Raw genomic sequence first — 26070 nt, 5'->3', positions numbered from 1 at the left:
TGGGTCTCATTGATTCACCTACAATAAAACAAGACTACCTCTCCCAGAATACACTAGGCTATTAAAAGAAAGCCCAAGGCTGGAAAATATTAAAAGGTTACTAAATGTCACTGCAGCATCTAGTAAACTTGCACCTAGTGCACCTATAATCAGTCCTTGCCGTTTAGCCGACAGCATTTTGCATACTAAAAAACAGGATTGGAAAAATCACTCCTGGTTAGCCAAGCTGACAGCAGCAAGGTTGACTCCATGCTATAACCAAAGATGCAGTGCTGCAGTCCTGGGTGTTTGTTTCAGAAATCATTGATTTCATTTACGTGAGTTAAAGTGGAGCAGCTGAAGGTGAGTGGGACTACATATCCCAGAAGGCCTAAGCTTGGTCAAACAGTACTGGAACATTTTGTTCTTGGAGGCATGGCACTGTCTGGTAACATTTCACTCTGAGGATGACAAAAGTTATTGGTGGCATTTGCCAACATCTGGTGACATAATGTACACGTTTCTAAGCCATTATTAGAGTAGCCGAATACAAATACAACAACAAGAATTTGCAGAGCTGACACATGCTCTGAAGAGTGTCCTGGCGCTAGAAAATTAGAGCAGTGAATTAAGTTAAATCAAAAAGCCAAGTCTTCTATTTTTTCTGAAATGCCATTTCAGACGTTTCAAGGCGCATCTCAAGAGGTTTCGTGTTCCAGGCAGTGGGCGCCAATAAAGAGAAAGAGCAACCGCCTTTCCTTGGGCGATTGAACCTTGCCACCACCACCAAGCCCAACTGAGAGGAGCGAAACTCCCTGGCGGGCAATAAAACTGTGCTCTAGCTGCAAGAGATGGACCTTATAAGAATTAAGTAATGCAGCACAATATCCTTGGTGCAACAACATCAACCGTTGCAAAGGCGAGACCTATTGGCTATGCCAATGCTTGTTAAGGTTGCTTCAGCCTACCTTCTTTTCACTGTGGTCAGTTCCACTCAAGAGGCACAGAGTTGCTATTTGTGCTAGTCACAATAATAGGCAGATCGCAGGCGTGGTCCTCATTTTGAAATTTGCAGGTTGCATTGTTTGCCCTGCTCTCCTTACCAGTCAATGTCTGGGCTGTGTTTTGCTTGCTTGGCTCTGCCATGTTCTTGTCAGGCCTCTTTATCAGCTGCACACAGCTGTGCGCTTTATCTTCCTGTTTTAGCAGGAAGTGGCTCAGATTAATATGCCTCCGATACTGAGACAAGGTTTGAAAGGGTTTGCTCTCTGGATTCTATTCCACACTTACAATCAGTGCCTTGCTGCCTTATACATATAGATTGGGCCATGTGTGCACAGGGCCCAATCTTTGTCATGTTCCTATTTGTCAATAGTACTCCCAGGATCCCTTGCAGGAGAGGGCAGAATCATGCAGTACCTTTGAAGGTGTTTCATGTGAACCTTTCATTGATAACTCTGGCTCCAATATTATTCGAGTACACATTTTCTTGTCAGGTGTGTTGCTCTCATCCTTTTAGGTCTGGCTTGACAGCGCTGACCTCTGTTCGACCTATTGTTACCAATACTTAAAAAATTTGGCTGAATGGTTAAACCTGTTGTAGGGCAACTGCTTTTCATCGCAGATATTATTTACTCGGGGGTGGCGGGGCTCGAGTGTACCGCCTGCAAGGCCTATTATTGGAGAGAAGTGTATAACTTACATTACAACTCGCGCGGTACAACTGGACACACTGGCCGCATTCAAAATACTTCAGGTCCAGATCTGACATTCACACGCATCTTTCAGTTTGAGGAATAAGATCTTTGAGGCATGTTGAAAAGTATACCATCTGGAAGACTACTATCTCCAGAAGGAACTACTTTAAAGACAGGGGGGAAAAATCCTTACTCGATCATATTTGGCCAGGTACGGCAAATGTGTGGATGTTTAGATGGATCTACAGGCATTTCCTAATAGGCGCTAAGCATATGCCCTAAAACAATGGAGGGCCCCTGTTGTGTTCTGCAGTGAGGGAGTGATCGCCCTAGGGACAGCAATCTGGGACCTACACTCCGGGGCATCTAAGTCTAACTAGGCCTGACACGTGGCCCTAGAAATAACTGAGACCGACTCTGGGATTAACTTGTTGGCTCTCTGTGCGCACATCTGAATGCCTACGTGCGTGCAAGGCCTCTCTTTATTATAGGGAGTCACATGACCCAACGCTGCACGCTCCTGGCGTCGGGGGCGTGCCAGATCCAGGAACATAACATTCCTCCTAAAATAAGGAAAAACAACAACAACAACAACAACAGTCTTTTGTGATGTCTTTGGAATGGACACCTTCAACTTCTACATCTTCTGGCGACCAAGTGACGCCAAGTCATATGCACTGCAGCTATATAAACATTACTTGGAACAGTCTTACGTGAAATAGTCGCGCAGCCGACAGGAGGGTGTGGGATTGCTTCTCAGCCGGTGTTGCGACCCTCTCTGACTCAGCATGTCGGTTCCGGGGCCTGGGTCTGCTCCTGGCGCCTCTCTGTTGGGCCCCTCCGGATCTGGCAACTACTCAAGGGCATCAGCACCTCCTTCCGCCTCTTCCCTCTCAGCTCTCAAATTGCTACTCTGTGTGACCTCGTGGCTGCGTGTCAGTTCTGAGAGAGGAGAATTAGTTGCTGTTTCAGCTCGCTTGGCACTCAGTGGGGGACGAGATTCTGTAAGCTCTGGATGGAAGTGCTTGAAGTGCGATACGTTGCGGGTTACTGTCTCTCGTCCTCGAACAACTGTGAGGCGGGTGCCTTTTACTCCAATCACTCGCCACGGCCCTTTCTCATAGTTCAACCTGAACTTGCTACTCATTACCCTGTTGCAAAGGAGCACCACATCTCCTCTGTTGAACTGCGTCACCACCGCTCTTCTTTTCTGACTGATCTTGTCGAAGGTGGTCTTTCTTTTATTTGCAATGATTTCTTCATTCACTTCCTCGGGTGACCACTGTGGGTGGTGGGGAATGGAGTCCATCACTACCCGCCCCATGAGGATATGGGCCGGGGCTATCCCCGTGGTTGAGTGTGGGGTCTGCCGGTAGCTTCTGAGAAATGTGAAGATGGCCATCTCCACTGACTGACCTTTATCATGGGCTATACGAATAACTTTATTCAGGGTTCTTATAAATCTCTCTGCCTCCCCGTTGGCTTGAGGCCAGCGGGGTGTTATGTGTCGGTGACGAGTACCAAGTGATGAGAGATAGGTGGCCAAGTCCTGTCCTTGAAATGGAGGTCCATTGTCCGTGCGGAGCTCATGAATGGCCCCAGGAGTGGCAATGATTTTCTCTATCTTTGGGATTACGCATTCGGCATTGGTGCTTGCTATTATCTCCACTTCAGGATATTTGGAGTGATCATCGATCATTACCAACGTGTGTCTTCCATCTGGGAGGCTGCCAAAGTCCATACTAACCCTCTCCCACGGGCGTTGGGGTCGGGGCTCCACTATGATCGGGGCTTCCCGAGGTGCATCCCCGGTTACTTGACAGGCAGCATATGACCTCACTACTTTCTCTACCATGTCGTCCATCAGGGGAAACCATACCTTTGTCCGTAGCCGTGCTTTGGTTTTGACCATTCCTTGGTGGCCCACGTGTGCTAGTTGTATGACCTGGCCAGTCAGTGCTGTGGGTATTACCAGGCGATGTCCTCGCAACAGACACCCCGCGTCGTCCTCATTGAGTTCTTCCCGGACGTGGTGCAGACTCTCCATAATTCTTTGCGCCTCTGGGGTAAGTACCTTCCAACTCTCCTTAGCTTTGTGCCAGTTCGCCGTTCGGAGGATCTCCTTGGCCCTCTGGAGACAGGTGTCTTGTGCTGTAGCATTCACAACGTCTTCTAGGGAGAGGGGACGTGGGCATGACCGCGCGACTACCCATTTCACATACACCTCTGTCTCTTCGGCTTCATCCATCTCCTCTGGTGTGGCTGGCCTGGGGTGGCGCGAGAGGTAGTCCGCCGGGTTCTTTGCGCCTGGCTGATATTCGATGTTACAGTTATATTCCTGCAGTTGCAGCAGCCACTTTTCGATGCGCGGGGGCGGCTTTGATGAAGTGCCTGAGAACAAAGCCACAAGCGACTTGTGGTCGGTGACCACGGTGAACGGCTTGCCGTAGACATAAAGATGAAAGTGCCGGCACCCCCAGTTTATGGCGATGGCTTCCTTCTCAATTTGGGAGTATCTCTGCTCGGTGTCTGTGAGGGATCGGCTTGCAAAGGCAACCGGGGTCCAATCCATTTCATCCCTCGGCCGTTGCATCAGGACAGCTCCTAGCCCTACCGGCCCGGCATCCACTGCTATGAGGGTGATGTTTCGCGGGTCAAAGAATGCCAGCGTGGTGTTGCTGGACAGGGATGCCTTAATGTCTTGGAAGGCCTTCTCCTGCTCCGGTCCCCAGGTCCACGGGGTGGAGTCCTTGGTAAGGTCGCGTAAGGGAAGGGTGAGGTTGGCCAGGTCTTTCATGAATCACCATGCCAAGAAAGCTCCGGACCTCTGTGACGGTCGTGGGGGGTGGTGCATCTTTGATGTCCTTTACTTTATCAGGGTCTGGGTGGACACCATCTGCTGAAAAGACATATCCAAAGAACCCTATTTTGGTTCGTAGGAATTCGCACTTTTCCCGATGGAGTGTGAGTCCTGCATTACGGAGCCTGCGAAACACTTGAGACAACCAGTGATTATGTTCCGTGATGGTGCGGGCATGTATCATTATGTCATCGCTGACATTTATCACCCCCGGTATGTCAGCGATCAGTTCCTGGATGACGTTTTGGAACACCTCCGCTGCACTGGAGACCCCGAAACTGAGCCGGGTGTACCTCCGAAGCCCGATGTGGGTGGAAAAAGTGGTAATGTTTCTCGACTCCTTGTCTAGCACCAGCTGATGATATCCCGACCGTAGGTCCAGCTTTGAGAACCAGCAGGCTCCAGCCATTTCCCCGATGAGGTCATCAATCGTGGGGGTGATGTGACGCTCCCGCTTTATGGCCGCATTGGGGAGGCGCATGTCCACGCAGATCCTGACCGCCCCTGGCTGTTTCGGTTTCCGGGTGACTACAATGGGCGACACCCAGGGGGTGGGGCCGGAGACCTTCTCGATAATGCCAGCCGCTTCCAATTTATGGAGTTCCTCTTCCACCAACGGCCGAAGGTGGAATGCAATGCGGCGGTGTCGCAGAGCTACAGGCTGCACCGTGGGGTCTACGTGTAGGTGTATCTCACGGCCATTGAATCGGCCAATGCCCTCAAAGAGGTCCGGAAAGTCAATGAGGAGTTGTTGTATTGATTCTTCGTGGACTCCGAAGGCAAATGTTACCACACCTAGGTCTTCGGCCGTTCTGCAGCTCAGTAGCATGCCTTGTCCTTCTTCCGATACAAAGATGTTTGCCTTGATGGTTTTGTCCCTGTGGCGGACTGCCGCTCTAAACTTTCCCCGGATCCTGAGGGGAAGGTCTTGTCCATACGCAAAGACCGTAATGGGAGTGGGGCTCAAAGCCGGAGGTGTGGCCATGTTTCTGTATAGTGAGGCGCTCATGAGGTTTATAGACGCTCCCGTGTCCACTACCGCCATTATGTCCTGGTCCGCCACCTGCATTGAGCATTGAGGCAGTGTTCTGGTGCGACGAGTAGCGGTGCCGATCATGTGCACCTTGTGCACGGATCGCTCTTCCTCCTGGTCATCATCCATGTCACTATGGCTCGGATCCCCCTCCGTGACGGTCTGTATGGCCTGGCGAGGTTTGCGGAACCTCTTCGATCGGCAGACTTTCTCGAAATGATTCATCTTGCCACATCCTGAGCAGCGTTTACCCCGTGCTGGACATTCTGGCGCCGGGTGGCGCGGGCTGCCGCAGTATTCGCACGAGTGTCCGGATGCTCCACCCTGGGCGGGTGCTGCCTTTTTGTGCCACTTGGATGGTGTTTGGACTTGTAACTTGTTAACAGGTTCCACCTTTCCCGTGGCCTGTAGCGCGGCCTCCATGTGCGCTGCCCTAGCTTTGGAAAGCTCCTTCGTGCGGCCGAGAGTAAGGATGTCGGCCAGCGGCTTGCCCGACTCTTCCAGTATTCTTTCTCTCAGTTTGGCAGAGGCGCAACCCTGTATGATCTGTCCCCTGATTTCCTCCGTTATGTCTTGGAACCCACATGTCAGTGCCAACTTTTTGAGTCTGGTATGGTATGCGTCCAACGACTCTTCTGGCATTTGCCGTGCTTGTCGGAATACAAAACGTTCATAATCCTGATTCGCCATGGGCTCGAAGTGGGCATTTAGGGCATTGATCAACGTGTGATGAGTCTTGGGGGTCGCCTCTGTGAGTGTCCGAGCAATTGAATGAATGTCTTTGCCACCCAGGTGAAGCACCATGGCTCGCTTTTGTTCCTTGTGGACTTTCGTGGCTTCGAAGAAGACTAGGAGCCTGTCCACCCATTCCTTCCATTTCGGGGCCAGGGTCGAGGGCGCACCCTCCACCACAAACGGTTCAATGGGCGGAATGGTAGCCATCGCCCGGGACGTGCTTGATCAGGCCTTCGACGGGCCGGTGCAGCACCAGAGCCGGTGTGGGAGCGGGCTAGCTGTGGACCTTTTCTGCGTGCAGGGATGTGGACACTCTCGAGTAGGACAGCCGGTGGCTGCGGAGGGAGACCCAGTGAGTCCGGGAAGGCGCGTGCGACCGGCGCGCTTACCACCGGCAAGTTGGGCCAGCAGCGGGACCGGCCGGCGCCGCTTCCAAGCGAAGTGCGAGACGATGCTGGGTGCCTCCCCGATCGTCGGGCCAGGCGGACCGAAGCGCGCTTCACGCACGTGCCGAGGGGCCCGATGCGGCGCTGGGCGAAGATCTCCTGCGGGAGTAGGTCGGCACTCGGCCACTCGTACCACTGTGCACTGCAGGCGGACGCTGGGCAGCACGGCTCACCTGCGATCCCCCAGGGATGTAAATGTAAATGTAAATGTATGTAAATGTATAGGCATTTATATAGCGCACTACTTCCCCGTAGGGTCCCAAGGCGCTTCGACCGCTGCGAAACCCTTCCTGGCTTCCCTGAGAGATGGTCCCTTAATGGGTATCTCCAGGGTGAGACCAGGCATCCCCGGCGGTCTGGTGGGGCCGTTAGTGAAGATGAGGCAAGCTAATGCCCAGAGTTGCCGAGTGTGATCGCTGATCAGAGTGGGCACCGCTGATCAGAGTGGGCACCGAGGCGAGAGAATTATCGAGTCCGCTGACCCTGGTCCAGAAACCTGCCGCGCCGGGAATCGAACCCTGGTCCCGGGCCGTCCTCTGCTCTCGGGTCTGCCGCCTCTAACCAGTGAGCCACATGGAAGTCTCCCCTCCAGGCGCACTGTGCGGGGGCGTGTGGCACCGCAAGGCACGAGCACCACGAGCCAAAGGACAGGCCCGCAGCCGCCTCACGAGATGGTGGGCACGCACACACCCCAAGCGAGGATTCAGTAACCACCCTCGTCGCCAATTGTTGTGTTCTGCAGTGAGGGAGTGATCGCCTTAGGGACAGCCATCTGGGACCTACACTCCGGGGCATCTAAGTCTAACTAGGCCTGACACGTGGCCCTAGAAATAACTGAGACCGACTCTGGGATTAACTTGTTGGCTCTCTGTGCGCACATCTGAATGCCTACGTGCGTGCGAGGCCTCTCTTTATTATAGGGAGTCACATGACCCAACGCTGCACGCTCCTGGCGTCGGGGCGTGCCAGATCCAGGAACATTACAGCCCCCACACTAACAAATCACTTCTGTATAAAAAATATTTTAAACGTCCTAACATTTTTAGCAGTATAGTAACGGCCCAACTACCCTTCAATGAAGGCACCGAAATGCGTACATTTAAAACCAGTAAGTCCAGAGCGAACTCGTAAGAAAAAGGTGTTCTTGGACATACACGGAAATGAACTAAACCATCACTCCGAACAGCAAAATAGGGCGACAAGCAACCTGGGCAACGCTGTGGTGCTTGACAGCTACAGGGCGCCTGGTACTAATACGTTCAACAACATTATTTGACACAGTAAGGCTGACGACACATTTAATACAGCTCTCTGCAATTCAATAATCTAAAAAAACAAAGCAACAAATTGTTCTGCAAATGCCACTGGTGAGTTTCGATGTGGTATAATTTAATTTCTCAACTGTAGTAGTTAAAAGCGCCTGTTTTCACGTACTTTAAGCAGGGCCGGACTGAGAACCAAAACTGGCCCTGGCAAAGTGCTCGGCCGGCCCCCCCACCCCCTTGGGGGTTGGGGTTGCAACCGCGCTCGTTGCCAGGGCCGGTTTTCGGCCGATTTTGTTACTGGCCCGTGTTTGCAGCAACGCTGCAAAAACGGCCCCCAGGGGCCCCAAACCGGCCCCCACCCTTGCGGCGCACTGGGTGATTGCCCGGTGCCCGCAACGGCCAGTCCGGGCCTGACTTTAAGGCTGTAACAAAAATGTATATGCATCGAACAATGTACTACGCGGTCTGTACAAAATCGGGGATTTTCAGTCTTCTTTTAGTCCTGGTAACGGGCTGACAGTACTGTGACAATAGCCCCTCCCTCCACCCCAAATGGTCATCTACTGCAGATTAATCCAGATCGGATCCCCAAGTGGTGCGACTGAAGCAATAGACCCAGGGGAGGTGGACGTTACAAGCTGCTTGTCGAACAGGAAGGTCTCGGCAGCCATTCGCGTAAGTCGCGTCACCCCAGTGACTGCTTCAGAATTTGTGGATCTGGAAGCTGCAGCACCCTGCATGACCACAGTTGTACCATCTCAATGCCTGGTCGCATGTTGTCTCTAACTTTAAAGTGCTTGACTCAATGCCACCTGGTACATTTCTAGTTACAGATTGACATCTTCACAAACTAGTTGTGCCCAGTGTCTGTGGAGTCCCATGCCCTACAAGACAATTGGTGGCTGGCCTCACCTGTGTAGAATAAAATCTCCCTGCTGTGTTTTGGTGGTTGATGAGAACTGTACACAGAACTCCTGGTCCTTGTGAAATGGCTGCTTGCATTGTGGGCTTTTTTTAAGAACATTCTCTGCGTGTCTTTCCTGCTTACCACTGAAAATGCAAAACCATATGACCATAGGAAAGTAGATACTGTGTGAGAAAAGGGTTATCATTCAAAGGTAAAGCGGCCCAAACATTCTGAGGATTAGTACACACCTTAGGAAATCCAGTAGCTGGGTCTGTTAATGCAGGTTTGCGCACAGTTAAAACACAAAGGACTATGGGGCAGATGTTGGAACCCTAATACCGTTCGGTAACGGCCGAAATTACCGAATTTCGGCCGTTACCGACCGGTATTAGGCATTTGGGATGTAGGTGGCTACATTTCAGATTCGGTAATTTAATTCGGTAAATTACCGAATTCTTAAATACCGATTCGTAAAATACCGAATCTGAAATGTAGGGAGCACTCAAGTGAGTGCTTTTCATATATAACGAATCCTTACAGGTGAAAAGCACTCACCAACCGAGCCAAATTGATCATAAAACTAAAGTGTAGGGCTCAAGATAGAGCCCTGCAGCACCCTTATTTCTAGAGCCTTCGTGCTTGACAAGAAAGAAGACATCAAGATCTCTTGGCATTTATCCTCTAAAATAGGATTCGATCCAGCTCAACGCTAGGCCATGCAAACCAACAGCCTGTAAATGGAGAAGAACCAGAGAGTGTGATATTGTATCAAATGCAGCCGATAGATGTGTCAGCACAACTTTGCCACCCATATCCAGTTTACCTTTGATGTGTTCTGTCACTTCCAAAAGAGAAGTTTTGGTGCTCAAATATATCATGAACCTTCAGGACACTTCAAAATTGCCCCACTCTAACAAGTCTATAAAATGAGAAGCCAATCTGATTTAATGAAATATCCTGGAGTTTCAGCTATTCTAATTGGACGGTTCTCTGTACTGCATGATTCCCTTTACTACCCGTATTCCGTAAAGGAAACCCTCTTCTTTCAACATGGGGTCAACTGGTCTCTCTGAAAAATAATTTTAGGTTATATCTCACCTGCTGCAATGCTGAACCCTACTGACGCCCATCCCAGGAAGTAAGACCAGGAAAGTTCTAAGTCACTTGCATCTACTTCGAAGCCTGGAAAGGGTCTGAAAATGGCCAGGCCGGCGATTTCAGCAGTAACTGAAGGGAAGAAAAAGAGGGTTAAATGCACTGTTACTTCTAAATAATAGTGTTGGTGCGGAACATCTAGAAATATCCACAGGCAAGATTTGGCACTGCATCTGGTGGAGTTTGCTTAATATATTAGTTAATAATAAATCTATATATTTATCCTATTGATGTAACCATGAGAGAAATTTTACATAAATTGACATTATTAATTTAAACCATCTAAAAACCGGTACAGTGTTAACTTCCATCCAGATCTATTCGTTTCCAGGTAACAGATCATATATTGATGTCATCTGTAGCATGTTTGACAACTAACACAACCAACAGTTAAATAGTATTAGAAATATATTGAGGTGTTGCATGAAGCCATCACATTATGCTAGACAGACTATACTATGCGCTTTTACTTTTTTTTGCATTCGGGTATTTAACACGTTACCATGGCAACAAAGATCACTTTTAGGCCTTCCACTTTGCATGCTGGAACTTGTAGGCTCATTCCAAGAATGGATAAAGCCCAAAACTGGGATTTGGAACAGTCAACTGGCTGAAAATTAAGAGACACTGCTATTCCAGTTGGTAACTTTGATATCCTACTGGGTTCACAGGTCAACCACTGAGAACCCGAACAGTAAATGCCATGGAAATGCCCTATTTTTGTTCATTGAAGATAAAGCTTTAGTGAGAGTTTGCTGCACTGGCAACACTTCCGTCATTCTGGACAAAAGTTAATAAAATTAGATAATACATTGAGCTGATGCCTGCACACTTAGCTAAAACCCTCAAGTTTCTCAGGTCCAATCCAGGATTACACTTTACATTCTGGGATTTGTGGGCTTCCCAGAAGGACGACAGACAAGTAGATAAGGTAAGATGAGTCTGTATTCCAGACACCTCAACCAACAGCTCATCTCTCTAATTGCCACCTCCAAGACTCCTGCAGTCCAGTTCTATTACCTCACAATATTACAATACAGAGCAATGTACGTATGCTTATCTGCCACACTTCTCCCTCCCGCAACAAAAATCAAACATGAGAATAATGAAAACAATAAATAAACTCCCCTCAATGACTTCCCACATTTCTCCCACCTTTAACTCCCACAAACTAAATTGGTACTCCGAAAATGTACAAAAAGTTATTAAACAAGAAGTGTACATATAATGAATAATGTTAATGTACTAGAAGGACAAACATGTCTATCGCACTAGAAAATCCCTCAGAAAGAATGTATTTTGATTATCCGGTTACTCTGGCTCCTACTGTGCATTACCACAGAAGGGGCCAGGTGTAGGAGCCCTAATAGCGGTCGGAAACGGCTGATTTCGGCCGTTTCCGACCGGTATTAGGGTTTTCAGATGTAGGGGGCTGAAAATTACAGAATCGGTATATTTACCGATTCGGTAAAATTACCGATTAGGTAAATTACCGAATCGGTAAATATACCGATTCTGTAATTACAAATGTAGGTGGCACAGTTTACAGTGCCACAGGCCCTTAAGAGTCGGTATTTTACCACACAATCCTATTGTGTGGTAAAATACCGAATTCAGGTGTGCATGCACACCTGTGCATTGTGACTGACAGACATGCCCTTAGGGCATGTATGTGTGCCACATTGCACACAAGCCTGTATTTGGGGTGCTAGAGGGTGTCAAAGTACCACCCTCTGGCCTCTGCACCCTTGCTGTCGGCGTTAATGCCCATAGGAATCAATGGGCATTACCGAATCGGTATTTACAGAATCGGTAAATACTGAATCTTAACGATTCGGTATTTACCAATTCTGAAATACCTACATCCCCCCCCCCCCCCTCTATTTTACCACTTCTTAAATACCGAATCGGTAAAATTCGGTATTTAAGAAGTGGTAAAATGAAATTACCTACATCTAGGCCCTTCTTTAGTTCGAACCTGACCCCTTTTCCCTCATCTGCATCACATGTCTCTTCATGATTTGGTTCATGATAAAGAACTGAAAGTTCAAGGTGGAGAACAGCTACTTTTCATACCAGATTTTGCCATCATGTGTTTTAACTGCATTCTTGAAGGTTTTTCTACTACTTATGTTTCCCACATTTTTCTGTTTGTCACAACTGTCCTTCCTTTTCTTCTGCAAGTCAATTTCTTTCTCTCTCCAGTCACCGGGGGTATTATTTACACATCCAACCTGGACACACTTTTTTGGAAGGAGCTCTACCTTTGAAAAATTCATATGGGGATTTGCCTGTGTTAGAGTGTGGAGACGTACGGTATCCAGTCATTCTCCATGCCAACTCCTCTTTCCAATCCAGACCATTTGTTCTAGCCAAACATATCCCCTCCTTCAATGTTTTTACTACCCTCTCAATGGCACTATTGGTCTGTGGCTGATACAAAGCTGATGTTTTGTGTTCTATCCCACATTCTTTCGGGTAATTTTCCATCTCTGGAGAACAGAACTGTACTTTGTTATCTTTGAGCAAGTATCGAGGATAACTCTCTCTCTTAAATATGTTCTCTAAAAATCTTATGGCAGCAGAAGAAATGCCATGTAAGCACAACGGGGCAGATATACAAGGACTGGCGCATTCCTACATATCAACAGGGATGCACTAGCAAAGATGCAACAAGCAATTCCACCCTTGGGCCACCACAGATGCGTCGCATTTACAATGCGGCACACCGTGGCGCAGGGATAGACAAATGAGTGTCGCATCTGATGGCGTAAGGGCGGTGCATCACTGGAGTCGTGTCATGACGTAACTTCAGCAATGCTCAGGGGCTGCCCATACCTAACATGCTGCGTCACGCCTTACAAACTGCTTCTAGCAGGCGCAGGATTTTGACGCAGCAGCGTCGGAAAAGTGACTAGGTGAAATCTTGTAGATTTTACTGCATTACTTTTCCGAGGCTTTTTCCGAGAGATCGCCCACCCTGCATACATTAAACCTGACACAGGTTTAATGTGGCGCAGGGCTTTACAACAAGACGCATCTCCCTAGATGCGTCGCTTTGTAAATACATCGCAACATGGCGCATGGTTTACGCCGCCGCTTGTCGCAAGGGGTTTGTAAATCTGCCACAACACCTCTACCCACCTGGAATACAGATCCATGAGAATCAACACATGGGAGACGACATGTTCTCCTCTTACAGGTCCATTGGGACCTCCTCCCAGGAATAAGATGGTAACTTCCTGCACACCATAGGTATATTACTAGTCTTCAGGCCTTTGTCACATATCGCACACTCCACACAGAGCCTCATCATGCATTCCACATCGTGATCCAATGCTGCCCACGAGAATTCTCTTTGAAGCCAGCCTTTTGTTTTTACTATTCTAATGTGTCCTTCAAGTGCAAGTTGCAACACTCTCTGCTGCAAGCTCTTAGGTGATACCAATGTCGTCCCTCTCAGAAGAAACCCTTTGTCGACCACAAGGTCATGTCTTAGTTTCCACCAATGACTTTGCATTTTTTTCAATTCTTTAACAATAAGTCTTTCAGTGGATAATAACTGAATTATCTGTTTTATTTCTTCATCTTTCTCTAAGACTTCTAACCATTCCCTCTCGACAATGCATCCCTGAGTAATTTCCCAAAAAAGGATAATCTCCTCTTCAACTGTGTCTTCTACTTCTTCCTCAGATGGAGCACACACATTCACCAGTCTTGACTGCCAGTACAGTAGTCACCGGGGATGTACTCTATAGTAAAACAATGCTCATTCAGTCCCACAACCCACCACCGAATCCGAGAGAATATGTAATCCAGCCCTTTCCATGTAAAAACCTCTACCAGGGGTTTGTAGTCAGTCTGAACTGTAAATTTCACTCCCCACAAAAATTGTTTAAACCTTTTGACAGCCCAATAAACTGCCAAAGACTCTCTCTCCATAACCAAATAACTACACTGCGCTTCTATTAAGGCACGGGAGACACACATTCAATCAGATGTTCCTGACCATTCTTTGTCTGAATGACAATAGCCCAAAAACCCTTAGCACTGGCATCACATACTAACTTAGTGCCACATAAGGGAACATCTACTTCTAGAGAAGGAGCATGACTCAATTCTTCTTTCACCCACTTAAATTCCTCTGAGCACTCATGTTGCATATTCTCACCTGTTTCATCATGGCCTTCAGCCAATGTAAAACCCTTCCTCCATCTGGTCAGCTGGTGAAGTGTCCTCTAAGCTGTTCCTTCCAATAAACCAGCGTGTTTTACCTGAAAGAGTCTCCAGTTTGGCTTCTCTATTTAACACAAAATACCCTTGCCTCTAAGAATGTTGCCATCATCCCTTCAATGTTGGGTAAATGGAATTTGTCTACTATCACTTCCCTGTAGAGTGCTAGTAGGTCCACACAAAGTTGTATATATCCATTCCCTTTATGTGCCACCACAATAGGAGCCAGCCACTCCGTTGCTTCCACTGGCTCGATCACGCAACTTTCATTTCAGAACTTTAATTTGTTACTGCTTCCTGTATGCTCAAAGGAATTACTTCACTTTCACAGCCCCCCTTCACCTGATTTTATGTTTGCCAAGGCTGTTCTAAAACAAACTTTCAAACTCCCTGGTAAACTTGTAATTTCCCGATAAAACTTCCTCAACTTGAGCTAGAAGAATTTCATTGGGATTGAACGACAAACGCAGTTATTCTTGATCAACCCACTCCAAGAAATCATCACCTTTGTGTGACACATATATCTTCCCATTGAATGCAATCAATGCACAACCGCTCTTCAAACATGCCATGTAGATCTGGGACGCAATATCATCCCTCATCTTCCTCACAGAGACCTGGCTGAACCTCACCTCCATGCCAGACATCACCATCGCCACCCGATAGTATACAAGATAAGACACCAGGACCGAACTAACAAACACAGAGGAGGAATTGCCATCATCTACAAGGACACCATCCGCTGCACAACCTCTTCATACAACTCAACCCCGTTAATGGAGCATCTCAAATTCCAACTCCACACAGATGGAAAAAACACCCTTGCCTACAGACCATCATGTAATGTATAAGTATCAAGGACCCCTGATTATATAGAATTCAAGATTCCTAGGTCAGGGAAAATAACTGATCGGTAAACAACAACCTAGGCAATCATAATTAAAATACAATAATGACCATAGATTAATTAAGGAAAGAGAGCTACCAGTGAAATCAGTTTCTAATATTTATTAATATATATATTAAAAAAGGCATACATTTCATATATATATAAAAAAATTATCATCACAGGTCAGAAAATCAATAAACATTAAAAAAGTTTATGAGTCAATATAACACACAATTATTCATTCGTTTACTACATAAAATGGAAAGTGGCATAATAATTCCATCATGACCATGCCCCAGCTTCTGCTGACCTCATTACCCCGATTGCCACGACTTTGAGCACTACATCTCCCTAAGAGATCTTAACTTCCACCTCAATAGCTCCAGTGACACCAGCATAAGCAAACTCCTGAAAAGCATGAGCAACATTGGCATCACCGCCCCTACCTACAATGGAGGACACACGTGTGACCCCATTTTCATATCCAGTGACAGAGTCAAGTACTACCACATCTCACAGCTCTCCAGGACCAACCACTACAGTGCCTACTTCACCATCGCAGGACCTACCACCACTGGCATAATTTTCCCCAGCTCCACACGCAGAAACTGGAAAAAGAAATCAGAAGACCAGTGGAACAGCGGTCTAAATTCCCACCCCCCCAGACACAACATCCAACCCAGAACAGGCTGTGAAGAACTTCTCCTAGTGGATCACAGAATGCACTGACACAATCTTTCTGCCCAGTCAGCCAAACTTAATGGACCTGCCAGAAGAGCCAGTGTAGTATGCTGCTCACCCAGGATGTGTGAAGTTTAGAATGTTGAATGTTAGAATGTTGGTATGATTGTGTCAGTTGCTGAATGGGATGAGCAGAGCACAGACTGCTCCTGGTGGGGCTCTCTTCCTGAATACTACTGGAATAAATCCATCATTGAAATTACAAAGAATGGACTAACCTCATTCATTCCATTACATTTCGTGACGATTTGGAAAGGCCCTGCGCGTCAACTTTCAAGCTACCTCAAGATTCAACAATTCAGAAGCAGCAGCTCAACTCATCTGGCACCAGAGCTCCACCAGTGACCTATCACCGGTCACCCTCAACATCAATAGTGCCATTTACGGGGGCGGAGCCGGATTGGCGGCCAAGATGGTCGCCCGGGCTCCCGGCTCCGCCGGCTCTCCTCTCCCGCCGCCTGATTTCTTCGCCCGCCCCGCACGGCTCCGGTGCTCCCGTGTGTCGGAAGGGGCGCTGAGCAGATGCGTCCGACCCGAGCGCTTTCCATGCCCCGGAAGCGGAGTTACGGACCTCCGTGATTTTGGCCTGCACGAGACTTGCAGCCGGGACCTAGCGTGACTTCGCCGCCGCCAGCGAGTGCAATAACAACGGCCGCAGGGGTCCAGAAGGTACCGGTCAACCGCTAAGCAGGTCAGCCCGCCCCCCGAGAACCTGGCTCCAGCGCTACCCCGTTTACCGGGAGAGCAGAACACATGCCATTCTTCAGCGCTGGTTTGGTGTCTCCCCCCCTTCTCCCCCTGATGGGCTTGCTCGTCCACCAACTGCCGCTGGCTATTCGGTTGGAGCGCTGCTTGGCCTGCAATGTACTGCCTACTCCCCGCACTTCAGCTACTTGCGGCTGGCTGCGGCGCTGTACCACTGTGGCGCCTTTTTGACTGTGGGGGCCCGAATGTACTTATCCGCCATGCAGTGGGACGAAGATACTAATGGGTACTAACGTGGGGGTACTGACGACACCATTCCCCCTCTGTCGGACTCGGGGCGGGCGGCCCTGGCATTTGTTTAAGCGGCGTTCGTGTTGGGGGTCCCCCCTGTGAGTAGTGTTTTAATGTGGTGTGTCCTCAGACGGCGTTGGAAACGCGCACGGTGGATCGAGGGGAGTGGTGCGGATGCCCCCCGTGCGCTGAAAGGACGGAATTGGAAATGGACTGCTACAGGGGAGGGCCCGGTGTCATCGGAATGGGGAGAACACTTTGCCGCAGGTATCTTTGCTGCGAGACTCTGTTCATGTGGCCCCTGCTCGGCCTTCGTTGGACAGGTTTTGTGGTGGGACCCTGCTCAGACTTTCTCGGCGGCGTGGAAGAATGTTCACGCAAGTAAATCTCCTTGTATGCTTTTAATTGATTGCTTTTTCTACACCTGATCGGCTATGTTTGACTAATTTCCCTTTTGCTCGCCTCTCCTGGTGTCGAGCTTTGAAACTGCGAAATGGCTGCCCTGGTTCTCCTACGCACTGTTCTTTGGATTGCAGACGGTTAAAATGGCTGCGGATGATTCCTGACGGTGCAGTTACTCGGAACATTGCAAGGCTTCCTATTCCTTTTGATCTGGTCTGCCCGATCACTGTGTTGTTCTACTTGCCTTCTCCCGCTTATACTGTTTGCGATATGTTTCTGTCTCTGGACATTGAAGTGCATGTCCATCAATGACACTCAGTTCCTTTGTTCTAGCATGGGGAGGTTTCCATCTTGCCTGGGTGGCTTGCGGGGCTGGGCTGTAATTGTGATCTTGAATCTGCTTATGTCTTTGACATTTCACCATCCACCACGGTATTATTGCAGGGATGCGGGGCGGCGGAGGGGGGGGGGGGGCGGGGGCCTGTACTGGGGACCCTCCATGTTTTCTCTTTCCCATTTCGTGGGGTTTTCGTTCATTTCTTTTTCTTTTCCTCCTCTTACTTCGTGTGGAATATCGTCTCTTTCTCTCCTCTTTATCTCTTTCTTCCTATATTTCGGGTTTAGATATTGGGCGACAGGCATGCTGCTAGGGGGGGTAGGCCGTAGCCGTATGCAGGGGTGCAGGGTGGGGGATGGGGGTGGGGTGTTTTTGTTTTTCGATTCATCTTTTTAGTTCTATGGCCTTTATTTTTCTTGTTAATACTTTGGTTTCTCTTTCCTTTCTTCTTTTATTCTTTTCCTTTCTTCTGCGGGTCTGTCTAGAGGTATTTTCCCGTGCGTTTTCCTAGTTCAGTAAAAGGGTTTCCGCTTTTGATGCTCTATGACATGGCGGACAGGCACTGTTTGGGTGGGGATATGAAATGTTTTCTGAATATCCTGATTTAACGTCCTGACACGAATATCCTGCCTATGATGGTCCTGCCGCAAATATCCTATTTCAGGCGTAACCCTAGCATTGGCAAGGTCTAACTGTGCGGCATCAGATCCTGCTTTCTCTTAATTTAAAAAAACAAACCTTCCTTAATCCTGTGATTATGTTCTAATACACTCTCCTGAGTTACACATGGATACTGTGAGGTGTACTTCTGCATTGATTCTGTTCTATATTGTTTGATTGCACTACCTCTGTACCTTTGTTTAACCGGGTCGGTTGGTAGACTTTGAATGTAACTGAGAAATGCTAATAAAGGTTTACCAAAAAAAAAAAAAAAAATTAGTGCCATTTACTATCTGCAGATCCTTCAATTCTCTGTCTACTGTATCTACCTGCATGCCAGCACCTGCCTGCATCCCAGTTCCTGCGACACCGATCGCCCTAAACTCCAGATGTGTCAGCCGTGCTGTCTTTGCCTACTTCCCCTGCTGTCTGCTTAATTCAATCTACATTAGGCTTCATTTCCTGCGTTGTTGACAGCCTAAGAACATTTTCTACATTGCTGACAGCCCACCAGTGCACAAGTCTAGCATTGGACTCAAAGGTAGGGAACAGTTCCAGGATGAACCGCACTGCAGGTGAGCCCACCCTCTTCCCAGCGATTGCCAGAGTGCCCTCTTGAGTGTACTGTGGCACCTATCGTGACCCGGCACATTTTCTCAGAGTAACAGTTTCTCAATTTCTACACCGTCTGGCGAGCGGTGGCATTTTATTTCATTTTTTTAAAAATATGTCTATACTTGCTTTCACAACATTGCAGTTAAACCGCCCTGCCAATTTCAAACTACGCTCAAGCTTCACAATGAGCGCACGTGCACAGCACATGCAGCCTCACCTGTGTCCCGTGCCATTGCGATCTAGTCATCTTCCTCTATGACGTGAGTCAGCCTTCCTACCACTTATGAAATACTTTGAAGCACGCTGATGCCGGGAGCCACCCAGCATCTCTAACGTCGGCGTGCAGCCATTTTAGATTGGCATCTTTCATCATCTCATGTGCAGTCCCCTGCATTCTATCTGCGGTTTCATTTCAGCATCATTATTACAGCGATAGGCACACTTTGTTATATATTTGCCTATTGCACTTCAGCATTTTCTACAGCGATAGGCACGCTTTATTTTAGACTTGCCTATCGCAATTCAGCTTTATCATTACAGCGATAGGCATGCTTCCACTCTTTTCCAGCCAAGCATCCCAAGGGTCTCCGGCGTGCCTTCCACCTGCATATCTATTTTAGTCAAGAACATTGGATTGTCTTTATGGATTTTCCGCAGGTACTGTTCAATTTTTTTTTTCATTTTTAAACCTGCTGCCTCCTCACATGGATTTGGAAACTTTCTTCATCACTCGATCTGCTGTACGTACTCGAAGTACTCTACTTTAACTTTAACAACACTGCCATCTAGCGGTTTCTTTTCACCACTGCGTCTTCTCAAGGAAAACAAAATTCCACCTCTTTAAATACAGATTTTCGAGTGTTTCTTCTGTTATTTTAAATTGAAGTTGTTTCCATCAGGTTCAACCTTGCCTGGTTACCTGCTAAGCATTCACTATTTTCATGACTTTAACATTATTTCCATGTACTTTCCTTAACACGTTATTAGCACTAACTGTTACTGCAATTTGCATTTTTACTGTGTGGCAGCTTTATTCACACCAACTTCTTAAGCTTTTTCATATTACATATTACTGTGTGGTATGCTTCCACACCTTCTTCTGTTCTGAATGTCAGTTTCATCTTTACGTTGTGTGATACTTTAAACTACACCCACTGACACATTACATTGTTTTACACTTTACATTATATGTTTATTTTATGCGCATTTTTGTTCATCATTTCATTTAATGTGGTACTTCCACTTCTAATGCCCATGATGCATTTTACATTTTTACTTTGTACTGTGTGGGTCTCTTCTACACCTTCCACTCAATTTGGGGGAAATTGTACTGCTTCATGTGGTCATCCATTTTCACAATTTCAGGCAATGCATTTTGGCGTGTGCCGTTTCTGCACAGCTTGCACTTTACATTACAGTGCTTATTTACATTATGTAGCGTTACTTATCACGTTATATTGCGGTACTTTTCTGACATCCCCTGTGCATGGGATATATTACAGTATGCATTTCACCCTACATAGTATTTGTATGTGATTTTACATTTTAATACTGTTTAGTGAATTTATTTTCAAAATTCTCCTAGGTGTACTTTACACACCTCCCTCACATATCTAAAGTGCTTTTCCTTTCTATCTACTACACTTAGTGTTCTTTACCATTTCTTTTCTGCTCGCTACCTCCACACTGGTCTGGCCAACCAGTGTGCCCTGGTGGTGATTAGTATGTCTATTCTTCATTTTTCATGGTTGCGCCACCATTGTTGCACAAATTTCATCTTTCTTCTTAATTTTCTTTACATCACTCTTCCATTTACCTTGCAACATTTGCATCTTATTCAAATCTGTTCTCTCCGTAAAAGGAGAAAGAAGGGTTGGGTTCTTTCTTAATTCATGTTCATCCACTCATTTACATGTTTTGAAATTCATCAACTTGTCATTACATGTTTAAAAATGTATTCATCATTCATTCCCTTCAAGATGTTTTCATTTTAAATTTTGCTTGTAACCTATTGTTGTTCCTCTTGAAGTTCTCCCTTTTCATTTCAAAGAAGGGAGAAGATGTAGTATGCTGCTCTGCCAGGATGTGTGAAGTTTAGAATGTTGAATGTTAGAATGTTGGTATAATTGAAGCAGTTGCTGAATGGGCTGAGCAGAGCACAGACTGCTCTTGGTGGGGCTCTCTTCCTTAATACTACTGAAATAAATACATCATTGAAATTACAAAGAATGGACTACCCTCATTCATTCAAATACAGCCAGCTGATTCACAGCGCAGCTGAAATCCACCAAATACAACTGCCAGTAACTAGAAAGGTAATAGTTCACCAGTAAAGAGACCGGAGACCACACCACCTTGAAGACAGCACTCAACCAGTACCACCGCCTCATGAAAGAAACAAAGAAGAGCGCATTAGCAGATCCCATAGCAGCCAACTCAAACTGCAGCAAGGGACTCCTCACCATTGTGAAATAGTTCTCCAACACCACAGCCACCAAGAATGATATAAGCCCCTCCCAAGAACTGTGTGACACCCTGGCAGACTACTTCCATGGCAAGATCTGTCATCAATGAAAACATCCAACCCCCTGCCACCGACAGCATCAGCTTGCTCACACCCACGAACACAAACCCCAAACACATGCTCACCCAATAGGACCCTCTCACAACTCAATCTACAATCTCTATCATGAACTCTGTGCACTCTGGAGCACCCACGGACCTCTGTCCCCACCACATCTTCAACCTCGGGAGCAAAACAATTGGCAACAATGTAGTGGGTCTGAATTGGTTGGGGAATGTTTAGTATGTTCCACGTTAGGAATGCCGGCTCTGTATTCTGTCTGGAGTGTACGTTCCCGAGGATTCCCTCTGCTGTGTCAGTTGGACGATCCTGGTTCATGGGAACGTACTGCTCTGCGCTGCGCTGTGGCTGAAGATCTGAAATAACAATAAATGTTACTTAACAAGAAATCCTACCTGCTTTGTCTGGATTCCCTCTTGTTACATTTGGCGACGCTGGGAGTCTTCAGCCACCTGCAAGATATCTTGCTGGAACCGCGCTTGGAAAGCCATCCGTCATCTTCCTGCTTCCTTCGCTGGAAATATTGAGGCGCAGCATTTAAATTCCGGACTTTCGCTTGATATGAGAGTCTGGTGGGATCCATCTCTCTGCTTATTTTTTTGAGTTCCTGGGATCCGGCATTCGTTGACGGCTCGAGCTGATGGCGAACGCCAAGCCCAACGTTTGAATGCAGTACGAGACTTTGTTTGCGCTTTTGTGACGTTTCACGTAGCGCGTTGCCGCAAAGTATTCTGGGTGCGGACGTCGTTCACGTTACGGAACGGCCATCTTTATGCTTGTTGAAGCCTTGTTGCCCTAGTAACGGTCTTCGGAGCGGATCGTCATGCGGCAGACCTGTTTATCTGTATATCGTTATTATACACTCATCGGTTTTGACTTCATTCTGGAAGATTTGCGTGTCACGGTGATGCGCACACCTTTTATTCTCCTTTGGTAACATTTTAATTCTGGTTTTCAAGTTGGAGTTGGCTTTTATTTTATCTTTCACATTATTTTTATTTTATTATTTTGACATTTGACAATGTCTGTGAATCAACAAATTAACCAACTTACCCAACCTCCTCCGTTTTTGGCCAAACCTGGTAAACCCAATCTTATTTGGACAGAATGGTTTGGCCTCTTTGAAAACCATATCGTTGCTATAGATGCAACAGAATATTCCCCGGAAAGGAAATTTGCTCTTCTTTTTGGCAGTTTGGGTTTAGCTGCTCAGCGCATTTTTCAGAGTATTCCTCCTATTCCTCCTCCTGCTGGTCAATCTGGTGATAGACGGTGGAATATCTATTTGGAGGCTATTGAAAGGCTCAAGAAGCAATTTTCTGAATCTCCTAATATTATGTTGGAACAACATAAGTTTTATAAACGGAAACAAGGGGAGGAAGAAAAGGTTGAAGAGTACATTTCAGCACTGAGAGTGTTAGCTACAACTTGCGAATTTGGTCCTACTGTTGATGACATGATTAGGGACCAATTTGTTTTTAATTGTTCTTCTCACAAAATCCAGGAAAGGATTCTAAGCTGCAAAAAACCTCCCCATTCTGAAGGGATTGACTTGGCTCTTGGTATTGAAAGATCTGCAATTTCTACTAAAGCCTTGCAAGCTAGCACCTCTTCCAAAGTTAATGTGATATATCATCAAGAGGATTCAGCTGATGAAGGGGTTATGGCTATTGGGGAGAAAATTGCTGTTAAAAAACATTTTCAATGCAGAAGAAGGCTTAAATGTTCTGTTATAGATGTGGCTCAAAGTTCCACATTGGTAATTTTCCTAATTGTCCTGCCTTAAATAAGCGCTGTTCAAATTGCAAGAGGTTTGGGCATTTTCAAAAATGTTGTAAGGATCAAAAAAAGTCAGTTCAAGTCAACAACGTAAGTTGCGATTTGGAGTCATGTTCAGATTCTTTTGTCAATTTGCTGCTGACTTTGGATTACAAAGATGATTTGTTGGAAATTAAAGGTCCTTTTTGTGATTCCTTGATTGATGGAATCCACACCCGGGTTATGGCTGATTCAGGTTCTCCAGTGACTATTCTGCGCGACTCTTATTTTTATGAAAATTGGAGTAAAGATCTTCCTTTAACTTCTCCAGACATTAACCCGAAGGCTTTTGGGGAGAAGGACATTGACATGTTGGGGTTCTTTATGTCTAAGGTGGAAGTACTTGGTTGTTGTATAATGACTAAAGTTTATGTTGCTGTTAAGGGGAAAAACATTGTGGGCTGGAAGGATCTTGCCAAAATGGGGTTGTATTTGGTGCTGGGGACGTTAATCCCATTAAGGTGAGATGTATGGAAGTCATGAGTGTTGGGGTTTCTGACTTCGACTGCAAACCTTTACTTGAAGACTTTAAGGAGGTTTTTAAAGATCGGGTGGGCTGTATTAAAAATGTTGTGCATAATATCAGATTGATTCCTAATGCTCAAACTGTCATGCATAAGGTCAGGCCTGTTCCGTTGAGTGCTAGAGAGGAGTTAAAAAAAAGTGTTGAAGGATTTGACTAATCAGAAAATGATACAGCCCACTGAGTCCTCCCAATGGGTCGCCCCGATTGTTGTCGCAAGAAAAAAAACTGGGGAGATTAGGCTCTGTGCGGATTTGAGGGGTTTAAACAGGAATATTGTGGTGGATTGACATCCCCTTCCAAAGATTCACGAACTTCCGGCAAATTTGGGGGTTTTCCCTTATCGACCTGAAATCCGCATACCACCAGATTCCTCTGAGTGAGGAGTCTCAGGAACTTACTACGTTTGTTACACCTTTTGGTGCATTTAAGTTCCTGAGACTCCCTTTTGGGCTGGCCTCAGCCGCCAGTATTTTTCAGAGAGTAATGGATTCCTGGTTCAAAGAGTTGGTGGGAGTTCAGGCCTACCTTGATGATATCCTGTTTTTTTCGAAAACTACTGATGAACATTTGATTTTGCTAAAAAAGGTGTTGGGAACTTTGGAAAATAGTGGTATGACTATAAGAGCAGACAAGTGTAAGTTTTGTGTTAATGAGCTGGATTACCTAGGTCATACGATTTCAGATAAAGGTATTAGACCTAAATTTTCGGTCATTAGGGCTCTCAAGGAGGCTAAACCACCTACTGATAAAGATGCTCTGCGCTCTTTTCTGGGTTTAGCAGAATACTATGCAGGATTTGTATGTAAGTACGCTCAGATGGTTGATCCTCTTTGCTGTCTTCTAAAAAAGGGTCAAAAGTTTATTTGGACGGAGGAATTAAATGGTGTGTTTGAAAAAGTCAAGGACTTGGTTATTTCAGCGAAAGCTTTGCATGCTTTTCGCCATGATTGTGTTTCAATGATCACTGTGGATGCCAGTATGAATGGACTGGGTGCAGTTCTTAGCCAACAGGTAAATGGTCATGAACAGACGGTAGCTTTTGCTTCCAGGTCGCTCAAATCTTTTGAAAAAAACTATAGCACTATTGAGCGAGAGACACTGGCCTGTGTTTGGGCGGTCCAGAAATTTAAAATGTATATTTGGGAACTGAAGTTCCCAGATTTTGACAGATCATAAGCCTCTTGCTTTCATTTTTAACAAGGTTTCTAATAGTAATTCAATGTCGGCTAGGTTAACCAGGTTAGTTTCCAAATTGCAGGAATTCAATTTTGACATCAAGCACATTCAGGGAAGTAGAAATTTTCGTGCTGACTGTTTATCAAGGATGTTGATGGAGGAGGATGATGAGGAAAATTTTGATGAGGATGAGGTAGAATGTGTGGCAGTTTTGGATGCAGTTGAAAATTGTGGTTCGTTTGTCTCTGAGGAGGATTGGAAGAAAGCTTGTTTAGATGATTTGGTGCTGTCTAGGGTTTTGTCCTTTTGCAAAGGTTGTTGGCCTGAGATTAGAAATCTTTCTGGTGATCTTAGGAACTTTGCATTGGTTGCAGATGAAATTTCGGTGAAGGATGGTATTATTCTTAGAGGTGATAAGTTTGTCCCCCCATCCAGTTTGAGGAAGATTATTATTAAAAAAGGTCATGAGGGTCACTTAGGCGTAACTTGCATGAAAACTAGACAACACTATTGGTGGCCGGGCTTGGAAGCTCAGGTTAGAGCTTTGATTGATGGTTGTGAGGAGTGTTTACTTTCTGATAAGCACTGGAAGTTACCTAATCTTTCGTTACATTCCACTGAATTTCCTGAGGAAGCTTGAATCAAGGTGGGTCTCGATTTTTCAGGGCCCTATTTAGTTCTTTCTGAAGAGTTCAGATATTTGATTCTTGCAGTTGATTATCACTCTAAGTGGATGTATTATAAGTTTGTTGATGCTCCTAATACTGAAAACACTATTTTGTTTCTAAGTAGGTTATTTTTAGTGGAGGGTGCTCCCAGATGTCTGGTCACGGATAATGGAACGCATTTTGTTTCTGAGAAAATGTGTTCGTTTTTGGGTTCCCTGGATATTAAACATCTGAAGTTTGCTAAGTATTCTCCCGCTTCCAACGGTTTGGTTGAGCGTGGCAATAAAATCCTTAAGGAAGGAATCCAGACTGCTATTGCTGCCATAGAGTTACTCGCTCCATATCAAT

At 46.4% G+C, this 26070-nt stretch overlaps 1 protein-coding gene across 1 annotated transcript in view; it reads right to left on the bottom strand.

Moving 5' to 3' along the window:
• LOC147701178 (claudin domain-containing protein 2-like) overlaps positions 1 to 26070 on the bottom strand; it is a 171797-nt gene that overhangs the window by 9154 nt on the left and 136573 nt on the right. The window contains exon 5 of the mRNA XM_086929933.1: positions 10021 to 10149. Within this exon, the coding sequence (XP_086786059.1) occupies positions 10021 to 10149 (129 nt within the window). The remainder of the gene's footprint in view (positions 1 to 10020; positions 10150 to 26070) is intronic.

Source organism: Lissotriton vulgaris, chromosome 7 (genome assembly GCF_964263255.1).
Source record: "Lissotriton vulgaris chromosome 7, aLisVul1.2, whole genome shotgun sequence".
Classification (NCBI taxonomy): domain Eukaryota; kingdom Metazoa; phylum Chordata; class Amphibia; order Caudata; family Salamandridae; genus Lissotriton; species Lissotriton vulgaris.
Note: the sequence above shows the minus strand (reverse complement) of the source record. Positions and strands in the feature narration are given on the sequence as shown.